Source organism: Mastomys coucha, unplaced genomic scaffold (assembly GCF_008632895.1).
Source record: "Mastomys coucha isolate ucsf_1 unplaced genomic scaffold, UCSF_Mcou_1 pScaffold6, whole genome shotgun sequence".
NCBI lineage: Eukaryota > Metazoa > Chordata > Mammalia > Rodentia > Muridae > Mastomys > Mastomys coucha.
This window is the reverse complement of record NW_022196912.1, coordinates 22,916,438-22,934,029: the sequence shown is the minus strand read 5'-3', so window position 1 is coordinate 22,934,029 and position 17,592 is coordinate 22,916,438. Positions and strand designations below refer to the sequence as shown.

Below are 17,592 nucleotides of genomic sequence, written 5' to 3'. Positions count from 1 at the left end.
CACTTCCCGGCTGCTGTCACATAGGTGTACACCACCGTGATGACTTCCTGTGTGTTGAAGGAGACTCATTGGTGCTTGGTGGGAACAGCCTGGTCTTTCAAATCATTTTATGTATTTGTTCTTACTATTGCATTTCTATGTCTTTTTTGAAGATGATATTGTGGTATTTCTTTTGTACTTCTATTATCTATGAGGGTGGCATGTGTTGAATTGTTGGATATAGTCCTTGTTTTCATGTTGAAAGCATTCTTCAAATTGTTGAAGATTCTTGGCTTCCTGTTGGTATTTGAAATGAAATTGTTTAAAGGCAGAATTGAAATCCTAGGTGTGTGTGTGTGTGTGTGTGTGTGTGTGTGTGTTTGACCCTTTATCTGTCGGGTTTCTGTAGAGCAGTCCGAAGGCTTTTAAGGTGTTAGTTTATATGGATTATTACTCTGTGACCTGTCATACTCCTCCAAGGGGTGTGCTCTACTCTAGTGCTTTGCTTTTATAGAAAAAGTTCTTTGTTAATTTTATTTTATGTGTCTAGGTGTTTGCCTGTATGTATGTCTGTACATCACAAGCAGGAAGTACCCTTGGAGGCTAGAAGAGGTCATCAGATCCCTGGGACTGGAGTTGTAGATGGTTATGAACTGCCATGTCAGTTCTAGGAATTGAACCTGGGTCCTGGAGAGTAGCCAGTGCTCTTGATTGCTGACGCTCTCTTCAGCTCTTCTCCCTCTTCTTTTTTAGAAGACAGGTTTTTACTCACTTGTATTGCTCTGGCTCTTCAGGGATTTACTGTGTAGATCAGGCTGCCCTCAATCTGCTTGACTCTCCCTCTTGAGTGCTGGAATTAAAAGTGTACTCTCGTGCTTTTTACATGTGCGGACAGATCTTCTGTAGTATAGTAGGCTGAGCCTTGGCCATCTGTAATAATGAAGTTCTCAGCATAAGAGAGTTAACAGTTTCTTTGGTTGTGGTTGGCAGCAGGGGTTGCTGGGAGCATTGGTATCATCCCCTACACATAGGGGCAGATTTAGGTAGTTTTTCTGGTTTTATGGCAGTGTGAGGAATTCATCTTTTGTGTGTGTGTATGTGTGTGTGTGCGTGTGCATGTGGAGCCCAGAGTGTCTTCTTCAGGTACTCTCCGTGTTTCTTGTTGTGTTGTTTCTGAGACAGGGTCTCTCACTGAACCAGAACTTGTCAGGGAGGCCTTACCTTGGTGATGTGTCTGGGGTTACTAACCTAACCTAATGTAAGGTTGTAGGGAATGCACTTAGTACTTTTTTTTTTTTAAGTGCTTTTTAAAAGTTCTTTTAACATCTGACTTATCTTTTTGTTATTTTCTACTCTTGATAGTTTCCTTAGTTCATTATGGTGTTTTGGTTCTTTCCACAATTCAGCAAATGGAAAGGAGACAGCAGCAGCGTCAGTTCCCTGTGTATCAGCCCAGATGGAAAGATGTTACTTTCAGCTGGTCGAACAATCAAACTATGGGTTTTGGAGACCAAAGAAGTCTACAGAGTGAGTTGATCACATTGTTTTTAAAATTATAGTTCTATAGAGCAAGTATTTAGAAATTGGAGTCAAAAGAGTATGGATCCTAGTTCAATTAGTAGAAAGCTTGCTTCCCATGTATAAGGGTTTGGGTTCAGTCCTAGCACCACAGCCCAGCAGCAGCAACAGCAGCACCTCCCCCCAGCCCCCAGACAGTTCAGATACTTGCCCAAGCGCGTTAATGTGTCACATGCATCTATGTTCCATTGGGAGATGGAGTGATTGGGTTAAGGCTCTAGCTGCTGAGATAACAAGTAAGATTCAGTCTCAACAAACTAACAGCCTAGGTTCTTTATTTGTAGATAGATTAAATTAGGGCTCAGTGTTGGCTCAGTTGGTAGAGTTCTTGCCTACCAAGCATGAAGCTATGGGGTTTAGTCCCTAACACTGAGTAAGCCATATATCTTAATGTGTGGCTGTGCATATTTGCACAATAAAAGCAGAGGGAGTATCAGAAGTCTCAGGTTATCTGTGGCTATAGAGCAGGGCCAGCCTGGGCTACAAGGGATCTTTTCAGGAAAAAAAAATACTAAAGTTACCAGTTGCCAAGTAATTAGTTTAAATAATAGAATTAGGACTGGAGAGTTAATTTAGAGATTGAGAGCACTTGCTGTTCTTCCAGAGGACCTAGGTTCAGTTCACATGAACACCATATTGTGCTTCTAGGTGATCTGACACCCTCTCCTGGCCTCTTTGTGCACCCAGTACACAACGATACATGTTGGCAAAGTCCCCATACACTCAAAATGATTTTAAAATTAAATAAATAATAGAATTAATAGATAAAAAATGATTTTTTTTCAAATCTGATTTTTTTTTACATTAAATAATTCAGTCATGTTCATATACATTTTCAAATGAGTAAAACAAGTGGAATTTGAATTTAAAAACCTTCATTATGCAGTGATTATAGTTGTGTTTTAGTGTGTTACTAGCATTTTGTAGAAATTTGCTATCAGGAGTTTTAAATAAGTTGTACTCAGGGGTGTTGAAGCTATGGTGCTGTGATGATGCCTTATGATTGTGGTTTCGACTCAACTGAGAGTAATGTGAGGACCTACAATTCCTTGGCTGTGTCTGAGCACCAGAGCATCCCTTTCAGAATGGTAGAATCAAGTCCAAAACGGTGCTTCATGCCTCTAATCCCATGCTTAAGAGGTTGAGGCAAGCCTGGGCTGCATAGTTCTAGGATAACATAGCTTATCCAGCAAGATCCTGTCCTGTTTTTTTTTTTAAAAAGGCAGGGGTGTGGAGGGGAGAAGTAGAACAAAGATACAAGGAGAGGATAAAACCAGGCAGAGTTGATTCAGAAGTGAGAGAAGCTGGTGGTGCGCAGGGCGATAGGAGAGGCATCTCAATTGTGTTTTATTGTTCAGGTGTGTTTTTTTCTTTTGAGAAGGGGAAGACGGGAAAGATGTGTAGTGCAGGTAGACTTTTGTTTGGGATGAATTTTAACTGTTCTGTGTTGTAGGTGCCCCTGTTATGTGTGATTTGTAAGGACTTATTTTTGCACTGTTTATAGTCTGTCTCCTAAACGAGATTTAACTTCCTCTAGCACTTCACAGGACATGCGACGCCTGTTTCATCACTTAGGTTCACAACCATCAGACCTAATGAGAGCCAACCTTTTGACGGGATTACAGGCCTTTATTTCTTATCTGGAGCAGTACATGACCGATTACTTAATGTCTGGTATGTAGCTGTTTTGGGTTGGGGGTTCAGCTTTGCTTCTTAAGAATCTGTCACAGCTTATGGTGTCAGTATAGATAAGTTGATTTATTGTGTTGATTGTTGGACTTACATTGACATAAAAAAATTAGAGTTAGAATGGACCTTATTAAGAACTTAAAAGTGCTTTTTTTATGTAATTTCAACATTTTTTGGAAATATATAATTTTCACAAGAGCCATTTTAAGTTAAAGTGTTTGTGCATTTACTACATATAAGTTAATTTTCTTCTAGACTAAATATAAGATTTAGTAGGAAATAAATTCTCAATAGAACTAAAAGCATACTAAAATCTTTTTAAAAATTTTTTATGTGCATTGGTGTTTTCCCTTTGCATGTATAACTTTATGAGGGTGTCAGATCCCTTAGGATTGGAGTTATAGACTGTTGTGAGCTGCCCCGTGTCCTCATGTTGTTTTTATGTATACCACTATGAGTTGTGGGTGATGGGAATTGAACCCAGTTCTCTGGAAGAGCAGCCAGTGCTGAGCCATCTTTCCAGCCCTGATTTTTCTTTTATTTTATGTGAATGGGTGTTTTGCCTGCATACCTAGTGTCCTTGGAGTCTAAAGAGGGTGTCAGCTCTCCTTACACTGTACCTCTAGACAGTTCTGAGTCACCACAAGGTGCTTCAAGTTAAATCCAAGTTCTTTAGGAGAGCAGCAAATGCTGTTAACACTGAACTATTACTCCAACCCCAGAAGTACGCTTTTAGGTTACATGTTAACTTCTTTCTTTATCATTTAATTTGTACCTAGCTCTATTGATGTGGAGCTTAAAGTGTATAAGTATACAGATGGAGCCTGGGGAGATAGTGTAGATTATAAGTGCTTGCAATGCAAACATAGGGCCTGAGTTTGGTCTCCAGATACCACTTTAAAGACTTGTGGCCACCACACAGTGCTGGTGCAAGCCTTTAATCCTAGCACGTTGGAGGAACAGGCTGGTATGGTGTACAGAGCAGGTTCCAGAACAGTCAGGGCTAAGTAGAGATACCCTGTCTCACAAACAAACAAACAAACAAAACCAAAAAAACTACCCCATAAACAAATAAATACATATATATATGCATATAAGTGAATTCAAACTTAAAAAAGCTAGACATCACACAATTGTGCTTGTGAGTGTGAACACACACACACATTTAGATGTGTTAAAAAAGATCCTTATGACTGGAGAGATGGTTCAGCAGTTAGGAATGCCTGCTGCTCTTACAGAGCTACCAGGTTTGTAGCTCCAGTTCCAGAGAACCTTCTCCCTGTCTTCTGGCTTGTGTGCTGTGGGCAACAGACATGCACTAGGTGCATAGACTTACCTAGTTGTTCTGCAAATCTGTCCTCTTACCTAATGGCTGCTTTTGTTATCTAGGCAGGTCCGGTCAGAGAACAAAGAGAAGAGTGCAGTGATGTCTTTTACAGTCACAGATGAGCCAGTCTATATTGACTTGACTTTGTCAGAAAACAAAGAAGAGGTAAGTGGCTTGGTGTGATAATTCATTTTAGGTTCTACAGAAGTTATGGAACTAAAGAGTGCACAAATTGTTGGCTAAGTAGGATCTCCAGAACCCATGTCAGAGTTATGCAGGTGTGCTAGCTGCTAGTAAGCCTAGCATTTGGGAAGTAAAGATGAATCAAGGGATCTCGTCCTAATCAATGAATCGGAGAGAAACTGAGAAAGATACCCACATACATGCATACCACACAGATTTTTTTTCCTCTTTAAGTTACTGAACAGTTTTAAAGATGGTATTTTTTTGTGTGTATGTCTGTATGTGTGTTTGTGTGTCTGTGCAGGTACACATGCTCATGTACACATGGAAAAACCACATGAGGACATTGGGTATATCCTGCTCTGTCATTCTTAATCTCTTGAAGTAGAGTTTCTTACTAAGCTTGGAGGTAGGGTGGTGGTGAGCAAGTCACTGGGTTCCCCTTGTCTCCTCCCTTCCCCTTCCCAGTGCTGGGGTCACAGGTATGCATGTGATCCTGTCTGGCTTTTTATGTAGACTCTGGGTATTTGAGCTCAGGCCTTCATGTTCATATCCTCTGAGTCATTGCTCCAGCTCTGAGACAGTCTTGCTGTATAGTCCCTGCTTAGCCTGATAGCTGCTGTGTGTCTCAGGCTGGCCTTGAATTCATGGCAATCTCTTGCCGCAGTCTCCCAGGCTCTAGGACTATAGGCATGTACCAGAATGCCCAATTAGATTATCATCTTCATTGTTGTTTTGTTTTTCTTGAGGTAGGGTCTCCTCTATTCCAGGCTTCCCTTCAACTCACTATATTGCTAATGGTAATGATCTTGAACACCTCATTCTCCTGCCTCTACTTGCAGGTGCAGGGGTTAATGATGTATACCACAAGTCTGGTTTGTGGAGATTTAGGATTGAACCCAGGATTCTATTCCTACCATGCTAGCAAACTACCAACTGAGCCCACACCTATGCCCTTGCTGAATGCTGGGTTAATAATCCAAATGTGATTTTAGGGATATGTAATGTAACATAATGTAAGCTGGGTAATTAGGTTAGCTGGCTGGACTGCCAGTAAGCCCCAGGGGTCTTCTTTGTCTCTTCCTCGATAGTGCTGGGGTTAAAAGCACATGCCACGCTGGGCGGTAGTGGTAGCGCCGGGCGGTAGTGGCACGCACACCTTTAATCCCAGCACTTGGGAGGCAGAGGCAGGTGGATTTCTTGACTTCAAGGCCAGCTGGTCTACAGAGTGAGTTCCAGGATAGCCAGGGCTACACAGAGAAACCCTGTTTAGAAAAACAACAAAACAAAACAAAACAAAAAGCACGTGCCACCATGGGTGCTAGAATTGACCTTAGGTTTTTATGTGGGTGTTCGGACTGAACTCAGGTCCTTACACGTGTGTGGCAGGCACTTGGACTCCCAGCTCCCTCACAGGCTCTTTAAAAGCATTTACATAGTAAACCGAATAATGGATCAAAAGACCAAAGTCTTTTTTTTTTTTAAAGATTTATTTATTTTATGCATATGACTACACTTCCGTTGCTCTCTTCACTAGAAGAAGGCATCAGACCCCATTGCAGATGCTTGTGAGCCACCATGTGGCTGCTGGGAATTGAACTCAAGACCTGGAAGAGCACTCTTTCAGAGCATCAACTTAACCGCTGAACCATCTCTCCAGCCCAAGAAACCTAAGTCTTAATCGCCACATAAATTTAAGTAGTAATTATTAATTAGTCATAAGGTCCAAAATAAAATGATTCTGATTTAGGGAACACTGATTAGTTACCAGTAGTTTGGGGTTGGATGTATCTGTTAGGGGTTGTGGAAAAGGGAAGTCTTAAATGTGGTGATGTGAGGATGGCCTTTCCTTGGTGTGACTGATTATGTTCAAGGACAACTGGCATTTCTTCAGGATCATCCTTCCCTGGTGTCTAATCCTGAAAGTTTTCCAGGTCCTCGTGTTTTCCTTGTTTGTTGGGCATCCTTTGAATTCTGTGGATTTTTGCACTAGACATAACAGAATACAAATGGCAAGATGTTGGCAGTATTGAATATTAAGAAAGCTTTGGTCAGGAAGTTTCAGCACTGAAGCTTAGTCCTCAGCACAGGAAGCTGATAGCAAAACTGTGATGGATGGGAGCCCAGACCAGGGGCTGTAGGAGCCAGGAGCCAGTGCACCCCTCCTCCTCTGTGGATGAGAAGCGGTGTTTTCTTCAGCCCTGGCTGCTGTGACTGGGACAATCCAGGGTCATTCATTTTCTTTCTTGTTTACCTTGGAGGTTGCTTTGTGCCTATACCACCTTCTTGGCCTAAACATTATTTTACAGTCTTGACAAGAACAACAGTTAATTTGTGAGAGATACAGATTTCGTTAAAGAATTGTGTGCATCAAGTACAGTGTGATGGTGTGCCCTAATAATTGCAGCACTCCAGAGGCATAGGCTAGCCTGCTCTATGATAGTTCTATGATGGCCAGGGCTGTCCACTCCCCAAATTTGTTTGCTTATGTGCATCTGTGTGGTCAGAGGACAGTTCTGTAGTCAGTTCTCTCCATGCGTATATAGAGTTTGGCTGGCTATCCTTGTATGACAAATGTCTTTACCTTTTGGCTGAGCCATCTAGCTGGCTCTGGATAATGTTTTTTAAGTGTGTTGTTGCTGTTTTTATTATTCTAATTACTAAGGAGGTAGGACAAGAGTTCAGTTTTCATGAGGTAAATTGAAGACTGGGTATATAACTGACTAGAATTAATCAGCTACATTTTTCTTTTAGCCTGTCAAATTAGCTGTTGTTTGCAGAGATGGTCAAGTTCATCTTTTTGAACACATATTAAATGGGTAAGTAAGAGATTTTAAAATTAGAGTTGCTTGTTTCTGTGTTCCTTTGTGTTATAATCCAACCTCATACTTTGTATTGTATTCCTGCTTGTTCCATTAGATTATTGTGAAAGCATTCTTGCTTGCATATCCACATGACTATGTGAAGAACTCAAGTGTTGGGAGTGATGGGCCATGTCATTTCTTTGGTTAGGAGAGTGGCTTTTCGTGGGGTATAAATAGTAAATGTTGGTAATAAAAGTTTGGGAGGGACTTGCTTGTTTTTGTGAGTTGTGACTTGTTTTTTCTTTCATAGTGGTTTATTTGCCTGTGTTTATGGACATGTCACTCAGTGAAGTGTCCCTGTTCTGTTTTCCTGATACCGAGTAGGTAAAGCTAGGAAAGAAATGTGCTCTACTATAGAACATTCTGGGGGGCAAGGGGTGTGACCTTGCCTAGGATGCACAGTGCTATGGCTTAGTCTCTAGCATACCAAGAAGGGTTAAAAGTAAAAGCTCAGGAAGCTTGCGTCTCTTTCCATTTAGCTCTCTTAAAGAATAGCATTTCCATGTGTAGTACTTGAGAACTTTACACAGTAGTATGTGTGCAGTGTATGCTTTCCAGTGTGTAATTAGGACTGCTGAAGATTTGCACATTTCTCTTTGGCACAGGTAGGCCATTAAAGTTTGTTTGTTTTGTTCTAATTATTTTACATATATGGTGTTTGCCTCCATGCATGTATGTGTATCACTTGCATGCCTGGTATACACTGGGGCCAGAAGAAGGTCTTGGATCCCCTGGAACTTTTTTTTTTTTTTAAAGATTTATTTATTATTATACATAAATACACTGTAGCTGTCTTCAGGCAAACCAGAAGAGGGCATCAGATCTCATTACGGGTGGTTGTGAGCCACCATGTGGTTGCTGGGATTTGAACTCAGGACCTTCGGAAGAGCAGTCAGTGCTCTTACCCGCTGAGCCATCTCCCAAGCCCCCCCTGGAACTTTGAGTTGCCATGTAGGTACTGAAGATCAAACCTGAGTCCTAAAAGAGTAGCCAGTGCTCTTAACTGCTAAGCCATCTCTCCATCCCCCTTTGAAGAGTTTTAAGCAGAGGATTTGTGACCTAAGGTTCAAGAGAGTTATTCTGTCCAACCTGATAAAAATAGTTTAAAGAGAGGTAAAGGACGAACAGGTGCACAATCCAGGGCGTAGAGACAGTTGTGAACTTAGGGTACCAGAAGACAGTTGAAAAGGTGGCGTAATGTGATGCTTGAAACAGATGATAGACAGTGTGAGCTCACCAGGAAGAAGTGGGGTAGCAAGGTTAGTGCGTTGGGAGAAAGTGTGTGGTTGAGGTGCAGTGAAGAGCCTGAGTCAGGACTTAGGAGACCAGAGTTTCAGAAGGATTTGCAGCTTGAGTACTGTGTATGAAACCTCAGGAAAACATTCATCAGTAGTAGAGCTGGGGAGAGACGGTAGTGAGGCAGAGAGGCAGTGAGCCACAGATGGCTGCTGGATGGAGATGTACGTAGCTGGTGTTGTAGACAATTCAAAGATTTTGGAAAGGAGAAATTAATATCTTTGAGTGTTAGTAGAGAGCAAAAGTTCCTACTCCTCAGGGCTGCATAGGACAGCCAGAACAGGGCAGTGCCCAGAGAAGACTTGGAGGGGTGTGATCAGTTCTTAGCTAGATACCAGAGGTGGTGAAGCTTTGGGGGTAGAGTAATGGAGGTGTGTGTGTGAGGCCTGACCTTCAGCACAGTGAGAGCTCATTTGGGTGTATCGAGTCTTCTTTTGGTGTCTGACAGTACGGGACAGAAGGGCATAAGAGTTTGAGGGCTCACCGGTGTTGGTAGGGCATGTGAAGTTTTGAGAGAGACTTGTGTCTTTCTGGCCACCTGTGCTGCTGTGGAGATGGGGGCAGGGCCTTTTGTTGTGACTTGATTCTCTAATCTTACTTTCCCTTTACTCCTAGACACTGTAAAAAGCCCTTGACTTCAAATTGCACAATTCAGATAGCAACACCTGGAAAGGGCAAGAAAGCAACACCAAAACCCATCCCAATTCTAGCAGCTGGCTTTTGCTTAGACAAAATGTCCTTATTGCTTGTGTATGGCAATTGGTTTCAGCCTACCATTGAGCGAGTGGTAAGTAGGGGCTACTTTGGATATAGCAGTTCAGATTTTCAAAGGAGTTATTCTGGTTCCTCATTGGAATACTTCAGAGAAAATAAACATGTTCTTCTAATTAAAAACTTTCAGTAATTCTTTTTTTTCCTGCGCTCAACGGATATTGAGTGTTACCTCTTCATCTTGGTATTTTGTCTAGGAAATCTGTTGTTTGCTATATAACTAACTTTAAAGTAGTCCTAGTTTCCTGTTTCTGCTGTGTACTGGTTTTGGCTGGGGGTCAGCATGAGTATGACTCAGGTTGAATTCTGCCCTGTTACATAAAATGCATTACTTGCCGGTAGCCCTGGGTGGCGGCCACTGGATTCTTTACATAGATGTAATGGAAGTGCCCTGACATTTTTTACTACAGAATATTCTGTAAAGACTTGCAAGTTCTTAGTCTTGTCCAATGAGTGCTTAAGTTTGATTTTACAATGCTTTATTTGGTAAGGCTTGTAGGGAACCAATAAGTTCTCGTGGGTTTATTACAGAACATCATTTTTCTTCCTTATAATGCCTCATTCATGCTAGACAGCCTCTGTCCCACTGACATAGGCTCTTGTCATGTAGTACCTCTGGCTGTGGATGTGGGGGGTGGGGCTCTGCTGCTTCTGCCTCTTGGGTACTGGGATTTCAGGTGTCTGTCAATCCAAGAAATACTTTGAAAAATTGATTGTATACATACAGTTTAATTAAACAAGGAGAAAAAGATGCTGCTGGAAACTCATCTGCTAGCTATATGTGGAATCCCTTCCTAATAATAATAATAACAACAACAACAACAATAATAGCAGCCTTTGTTAAAAGTCTGTCTGGGTTTTACAGATAGTAACTTTCCAGGCATATGGTGTTAAAGAAGTTTTAAAAGTGATCCTGGCTAGCTCCCAAATAAATGAGACAGACTATAAGATTTATTTAGTCAAGCTTTACGGCTGGGATTGGAAGTCTAGCCCTATTCTCTCTTCTGCTCAGCCACTGGAGGATCAGCTTTTATGGATCATGGGGAGGGGGGATTGGCATTTGAGTAATGCAAGAATAATATTTACATAGTGTACAATAGAACTTTTCTGAGACTTACGTAATTTGCATGTGGCTCCTGTTCCTCATTGAGCATCATGCCTGGGCATGTAGATCCCTCTTAGAACAGCCTGTTAGTAAGCAGTGCTGTCCTCAGCTTGCTTGTAGAACAAACTTGTTTAGGGTAGGACTCAGTTGTTTTATCTATGGGATTTTATTCATATGAATGTTGAACCACATACCTTTTTCTGTAAATGAGACGTTCAAGTGGTCCATAAACAAGGAGGTACATACCTCACCAGGGCCCTCAATCTGTGCTTCTGCTCAGTTGCCATGAGTCCCAGTGGTGATTGACTGACTGGTGGCATACTCTGAAAACAGCGTCACTGATGGTTGCTTTGTTTGACAATCTTTTTTTTTTTTTCTTCTTCTATCTCTGAAAACCATGTCCAGGCTTTGAACTGCAAAGATACTCATATATGTTTGGAAAGAGACATTTCAAATTGCTGGGCTCCAACAGTAGAAACTGCTATAACCAAGGTGAGCACATCATGGGTTTTATGTTAAAAATAACAGATTTGCTTAAATTGAGTTGAATATAGTTAGTGGTGTAAGTGCTGTCGTGTTAGATTGACTTCATTTATTTTTTTTTCTCCTGTTTTCTGAGATACAGTTTTGTTATTTGGTCTAGATTAAAACTCATTCTTCTTCAGCCTCAGTGCTGGGGTTACAGGTGTGTGCACTGCCATACCTGGCTCTTCTTTCACCCTCTGTTGTTCTCTTTTTGCTTCTGTCTTAGAAGTGTGGGACTGCATGTAGACATAAGTATTGTAAAGCTCCACCGCTAGGCTATTGGTGTGGTGCATGATGACCAGGACAGGGAGCTCTGTAGGATTGAATGGGAATAGCAAATTTCAGTATTGCTTATCCCAACTTGATAGTGCACATTTTGGTCAGCAAAATGTGTTTCAGGGAAAAATCAACCCATAATGGTGCTGGAGTTCCTTGCCGCTCAGACTATCGTTGGAGCATTCTGCTTTGAGTATGATTTGCTGTAGACATGCAGGCACCTTGTTGGTATGAAATAGGAAGGAAAGCCAACTCATGCTGTGATGATATGCACATGGTTTCGCGTCTGGCTGAGTTTCAGAGATGACACCTTTCTCTTGGCTGTCTGAGCATGGTTGGCAAAGATTTAATTCTGGAGGTTGTAAGATGTGTAAATTGAACATTTTTTAAAATCACACAGTACTTTATAGGTTATTTTTCTTGGCTTGTACTCTAAATGAGATATTGTAAACTTTAAAACCATGAACTTTTAACTAGTATTTTAAGTTTGCCAATAGTCAGTTAACAGTTTGTCTTGAATTTCTGTCGTGGTGAATACTGTATTGCACTGTCTGATGATGGAAAAGCCTTCGGAGGGCTGCTTACTTTCATTAGTAGGAAGCACAAGAACTAAGTTCCATCTTTCCCATACCCTGGTACTGTGTGTGACAGGTGAAAACACCCGTAATGAATTCTGAAGCAAAAGTTTTGGTGCCTGGGGTTCCTGGACATCGTGCGCCAATCAAGCTGCCGCCAGCCCAGCCCAAGGAGGCTGAGAACAAGAGGAAATTGGGCAGTAATGAGGTACTGACCACTTACCACTTAGAGCTGATTTTGAGAAGTTTGCAGAGCTTGCTGCTGTTTAGTCTTTTTGTCAGATAATTGACTGGATTACATCAGGGTGTGCTGTGATGACTTCCACTGGGTTTCGCACACTGCTGAGCTCCCATGATGCCTCTTCTCTTGGCTGTCTGAGCAACCCTGGCTGGTTATGTGCCAGTTGGTCTTGTACAGTGATGGTCATGGCCATTGATAGGGCTATAAATTTTGGCATTTTAAAAATTGATTACTTTGGAGAGGGGTTTGTGTGTATGTGTGTGCTTGTGTAATAGTGTGCCTGTCATGTATGTAGGTTGAGGACAACCTGTCACATTGTTTTCTTCTTCCATCTCATGGGTTCCAGGGATTAAAGTCAGGTTGGTGGGCTTGGTGGCAGATTTTACCTGCCTGAGCCATCTTGCCAGCCCAGCTTGATAAACTTGAGTTGATGGATAGTTGTGAGGGATAGCTGTGTGAGGGAAAGTTTAGGTGGTGATAGCTCTTTGCTTGTACCTTAGTAAGATGCCAGGTCCTTTTATTTTTATTTTTTTAAAAGATTTATTTATTTTCTATTTATATGAATACACTGTCTTCAGACACACCAGAAGAGGGCATCGGATCCCATTACAGATGGTTGTGAGCCACCATGTGGTTGCTGGGAATTGAACTCAGGACCTCTAGAAGAGCAGTCAGTGCTCTTAACTGCTGAGCCATCTCTCCAGCCCCCGTCCTTTCATTTTTTAATGTTCCCAGAGGACTTGTGATTTATGTGTTCTTGAAACAAAACAAAACCAATTTTAATTTGTATAGATGTTTTACCTACATGTATGCAGTGCCTGTAGAGACCAGAGGAGGGCATCAATTCTTTGGAACTGGTGTTCTTATGATAGTTGTGAGTTCCCATGTGGGTGCTGGGAATCAAACTGGGGCCCTTGGGGAGAGTGGTTCAACTTCTGAGCCGTTTCTTTAGTCCGCAGTGTGGCTCTTAGGTAGTTGTTTTTTGTTACACTGTGAGAACTTTTTTCACTTTTCTTGTACAGTACTACTGTGGTGTTGAGAATGTCATTCTGTGCCTGAGGTGTGAATCTGAGCTAGTTTGCAAAACCTCCCCTCCCCCCCCCCAGCTCCCTTCCTTGTCTGGCTAACTTAGCGATGTTTCCATTCTGTAGGCTACCATTGAGGAGCGCCTTGGTGCCATGGACCTAGATACAAAAGGAAGGAAGGACGACCTTCTGCAGACAAACAGCTTTCCAGTCCTTCTCACGCAGGGCTTAGAAAGCAATGATTTTGAAATGTTAAACGTAAGTATTGTGACAGATTTTCAATGAATTGAGAAAGTAGAAACTATTGGACTTGTCACGTTATATAGTAACATGTGACTTAATTTTTTGCCAGTTTAGTTAGAGGTTAGGTCACCAACATACCATGGAGGTATGCTAATTCTTCTAAACCTGGAATGCATTTTCTCATAGAAATGCTATTTTGAATTGTTGGGTTATTTAGGCTTTAGTTTACGAAAGCCTGTATAAAGTGCAGCTGAACAATAACATTCAGCATTCTAGATCACAATTTATATTTTTTTCTGTAGGAAAATGCGTTCCTGAGTTTTTACTCTGGATTCCCCTGGCCGTGAGGGGGCAGTGAGGTGGAACCTTGGCAATGGGTAGGAGTTCGGGGGGAGATTGAAGAGGGTTGGGGGTTGTTTTTAGCTGTAGAAATGTAAGGAAGCATTAATATCTGTCTGTATAAATTGGTGACTACTTGTAGGACGATACTCAGTTTGCCTCTTCCCAATTTACGCAGAAGATTTGAAACAAAATAAAGAGCCTTTACAGATTAATGAGATTTTCATTTAAGTCTTGTCTTCGTGACTTAGTATTAATTCAGTCAGTATAGATAGATGACTTTAAATTTGTAACCCATGAATACTGTCTCTGATTTTCAAATAGATTTCATATAAAGAGAGGAATCCGGCAGCTCTAAAAACCTCACAATACTTTCCAAGTAGTTTCTGATGATGTATTTTAGGTGAATTTTAGTTTAATGTGGCTTGGAAACCTAGACAAATTTGATGAAAAATAATCTGTACAAAACACTTGTTTGGTAGTACCTTTGTGCAGATGGCCCGCCATCAGCAGTTATGTGAATATGATCTGAAACCTTCCTCAGTAGGTGAACCAGTTCTAGAACAGTATAAGAGATCACCAGAAACCCATCTGTCAGGTTCAGGACCTCCCACAAATGCTTGCCTGCCCAGCATGTGTTCATTTATTTGTTCACATGCTTCTGCAGGTGGAGTAAAGCTTAGAAATGATTGAGTACTGTTTCATCCATAAGTAGGCCTTTAAAAAAATGAAGCACAATCTATTGCCATACCTAACATAAGTTAATGGCAATTTTTAAAAAATGTTTTAATATTAAACATTATATGATATGTGTATAAAAATCACAGGGTAAAGGAATAAATCCTCATTTGGATGCTTTTAGAATCAGCAACTTCTGTTCTTAAAGACATATTAGATGTTGGAGGTATTGGGACCCTTTGATAATCTCACCAGTTGATGTGAGGCAAAGATCAAGGCCAGCCTGTTAGTGCATAGCCAGGGACAGTCAGGGCTACATAGAGAGATGCTATCTCAAAAAAAGACAATGGTAGTCTATTTTGTAGTGCACATAGAAGGATGAGGCAAGAGGATTGTGCTTTAAGCTAGCCTGTTCGTGACATAGCAAGAGCCTATTCCAGCGAACCAACTCAAAGTATTAGGACTGAAACAGAACATCACTATGGAACAGCATGCTGTAAGGCTGAAAATGTCTGCTTAACATCACAGAGTTTTTACCCAGTGTAGATACAATTTATTTAGCAAGATGCCATTTAAAAAACCACTAGAAATATGAACAGACAACATACAAAAGTCAGATGGACGAAGGAATATGTAGCAAATGTTGATTGTTAATTTTTACATTTGTTTGTTTGCTTATGTGCTTGCTTATTGTATATGCCAGAGAGTGCCACAGGTGGCATGTGGAGGTCGACAACTTTGGGAGTTGCTTTTGGCCTTTCACCATGTGGGTCCTAGGGGTTGACCTTCTATTGTCAGTTTGTAGTTAGATCCCTTGCCTCTGCACCATTTCACCAGCCCACATTGAAAAAGGTTTTTTGTTTTTTTTTAAATAACATTAATCATCACAGAAAGGCAAAGCAAAATCTGTGAGATTTTGATACTATATATCTGCTATATATTGTTTAAAATGTAAAAAGATAACATTGTATTGTCAGGATACTTAGCAGCTGAAAACCATGCCTTGCTGTTGCAGTGTGAAATGGAATGGCTACCTTAAAAAAACAATTTGAGAGTTAAAAATGAAGAATACACACACCTACTGTGCAAGTCCACTGTTCTGCTCCTATTCATCAAGAGACTGATAAGTGTGTTCTTGCAGAGTCTGACACCTGAATGTTCATTGCCAGTGCAGACAATTATTTAGATCTAGCAACGCAAGGATTGTGCTACTTACAGACTTATGACGTGGATGAATTGCTAAGTATATACTCTTAGGGTGAAATCTGACAAGAAGGGAGACTATTGTATAATAGATTCTGGACAATGTATGCCCATGTGAAAACAGTGGCTGTGTTGGGTGGAATTTAAAGGAGAGAGACTGTAAAAGTCCCAGGGAATCTAGAGGATGATAAAACTTTGTTAAACTATTTGTTTCCTGGAAAAATGTGCTTGGTACATTGATGAAATATCTTATTTTTAAATGTTTTATGCTTAGTTGTGTAGTAAATTTGTGAGAGGAGAAAAAATCTTATTGCTAGAGTTATTGTCTTTGTAGTTGTAACTGGTTTATAGGGCTGTTTCTTTAAATGTGACTTTGAGAGAAGTTACTGTAGCTGATTGGTTTTTGTTTTGTTTTTGAGACAGGGTTTCTCTGTATCTTTGGCTGTCCCGGAGCTTGCTTGGTAGACCATCCTGGAGTCATACTAGAAATCCGCCTGCCTTTCCTTCTGAGGGCTGGGACTAAAGGTGTGCCCACCACACCCAGCACTGATACAGCTTAGTTTAGGATAATTTATTTGAATTTTTTTACTTTTTAATTTAAATTGCTAGCATTATAGCTTCCCTTGATAGTCAGCATAAGAAGTATTGGATAGCTTATTAAAACTTTATCTCTGCCTTGAAGTTTTAGATTACTTCAGGTAGTTAGGCCTCAGTCTCAATTGGCATCTTTTAGTTGGCGTCTTTTAGTTCTGGTGGCCCATCATCTGATAAATACATCTAAGCATATTTATTAATAGCAGCCTCTTCCATTCTCCCAAGCTGTTCAGATTGAACAAGTACATGAGCATTCTGTTTACGTCGTGAAGAGATTCCTTCCTTCTGTTACCCTTCTCTTTGTTTCCTTGTTTCCTTCTCTCCTTCCCGCACTCTCTTCTTTTTTAAAAGATACCATGCTGGCCTTGTGATGTAGTTGATGTTGTATACCCTGTTTTTAGGATATAGGATTATGTGGTTCTAGGGACTGAACTTGTGTGGCCTTCTTCATGCTAAGAAAGCGCTCAACCACCTGAGCCACACCCCCAGCCTCCATTCATTCATTTGTTCATTCATTGATTCAGATTTAGAGACATGGTCTGATTGTATTGCCCAGTTGGCCTTGAACTTACAGATATCCTCTTCCTTTTGTTTTTATTAGTTATTCTCCCATTTGTTTGCTTTAGTCTTTTCTGTGTGTCATTTGTCTGTCTGGAGACACAGTCTCTATTTCTTCTTGTATATTATATATATTCCTAAATGCATAAATAATGTTTCACCTCTTGGATGCTGGGATTACAGTCATGCATCACCATGTTTGGCTCTGTATGTGTGTTTGTGCGTCTCTTTGTCTTTGACCCCTGCATTTGCGACGATGTGTCCCCCACTACCCCCAAGAAGCTTATTTAGCCAACCACAAAGAAAGCAGACACAGCAGTAATAGAATGTGATGAAGCTTAGTTTAAAACACAGGAGCAACAGGCTGGCTTCTATATTTCCTGCAGCTCCACTACATTCTTGCTTTCATTTAGACAGTGGATCCCATGTGAGTGGACAGTCGCAGCCATTGACATAGTGACGGTATTCCAAATACAGATGTTTTTGAGAGCTTCTGGATGGTTGGAACTTTGTTTGGATTTTTTGTTTTTTCGAGACAGGGTT

At 41.0% G+C, this 17,592-nt stretch overlaps 1 protein-coding gene and 3 non-coding genes across 4 annotated transcripts in view; all 4 read left to right on the top strand.

Annotated features, from left to right (window-relative positions):
• Positions 1-17,592, top strand: part of Wdr43 (WD repeat domain 43) — a 43,111-nt gene that overhangs the window by 12,349 nt on the left and 13,170 nt on the right. Inside the window, exons 4-11 of the mRNA XM_031355729.1 lie at positions 1,386-1,506; positions 3,095-3,231; positions 4,636-4,738; positions 7,511-7,575; positions 9,532-9,703; positions 11,198-11,284; positions 12,245-12,376; positions 13,561-13,692. Coding sequence (XP_031211589.1) covers positions 1,386-1,506; positions 3,095-3,231; positions 4,636-4,738; positions 7,511-7,575; positions 9,532-9,703; positions 11,198-11,284; positions 12,245-12,376; positions 13,561-13,692 — 949 coding nt within the window. The remainder of the gene's footprint in view (positions 1-1,385; positions 1,507-3,094; positions 3,232-4,635; positions 4,739-7,510; positions 7,576-9,531; positions 9,704-11,197; positions 11,285-12,244; positions 12,377-13,560; positions 13,693-17,592) is intronic.
• LOC116081299 lies at positions 2,539-2,624 on the top strand. Its single transcript, XR_004114804.1, has one exon. It is a non-coding gene; the product is annotated as a small nucleolar RNA SNORD53/SNORD92 (small nucleolar RNA).
• On the top strand, positions 11,849-11,926 carry LOC116081297. The gene has a single exon (XR_004114802.1). It is a non-coding gene; the product is annotated as a small nucleolar RNA SNORD53/SNORD92 (small nucleolar RNA).
• On the top strand, positions 12,476-12,551 carry LOC116081298. Its single transcript, XR_004114803.1, has one exon. It is a non-coding gene; the product is annotated as a small nucleolar RNA SNORD53/SNORD92 (small nucleolar RNA).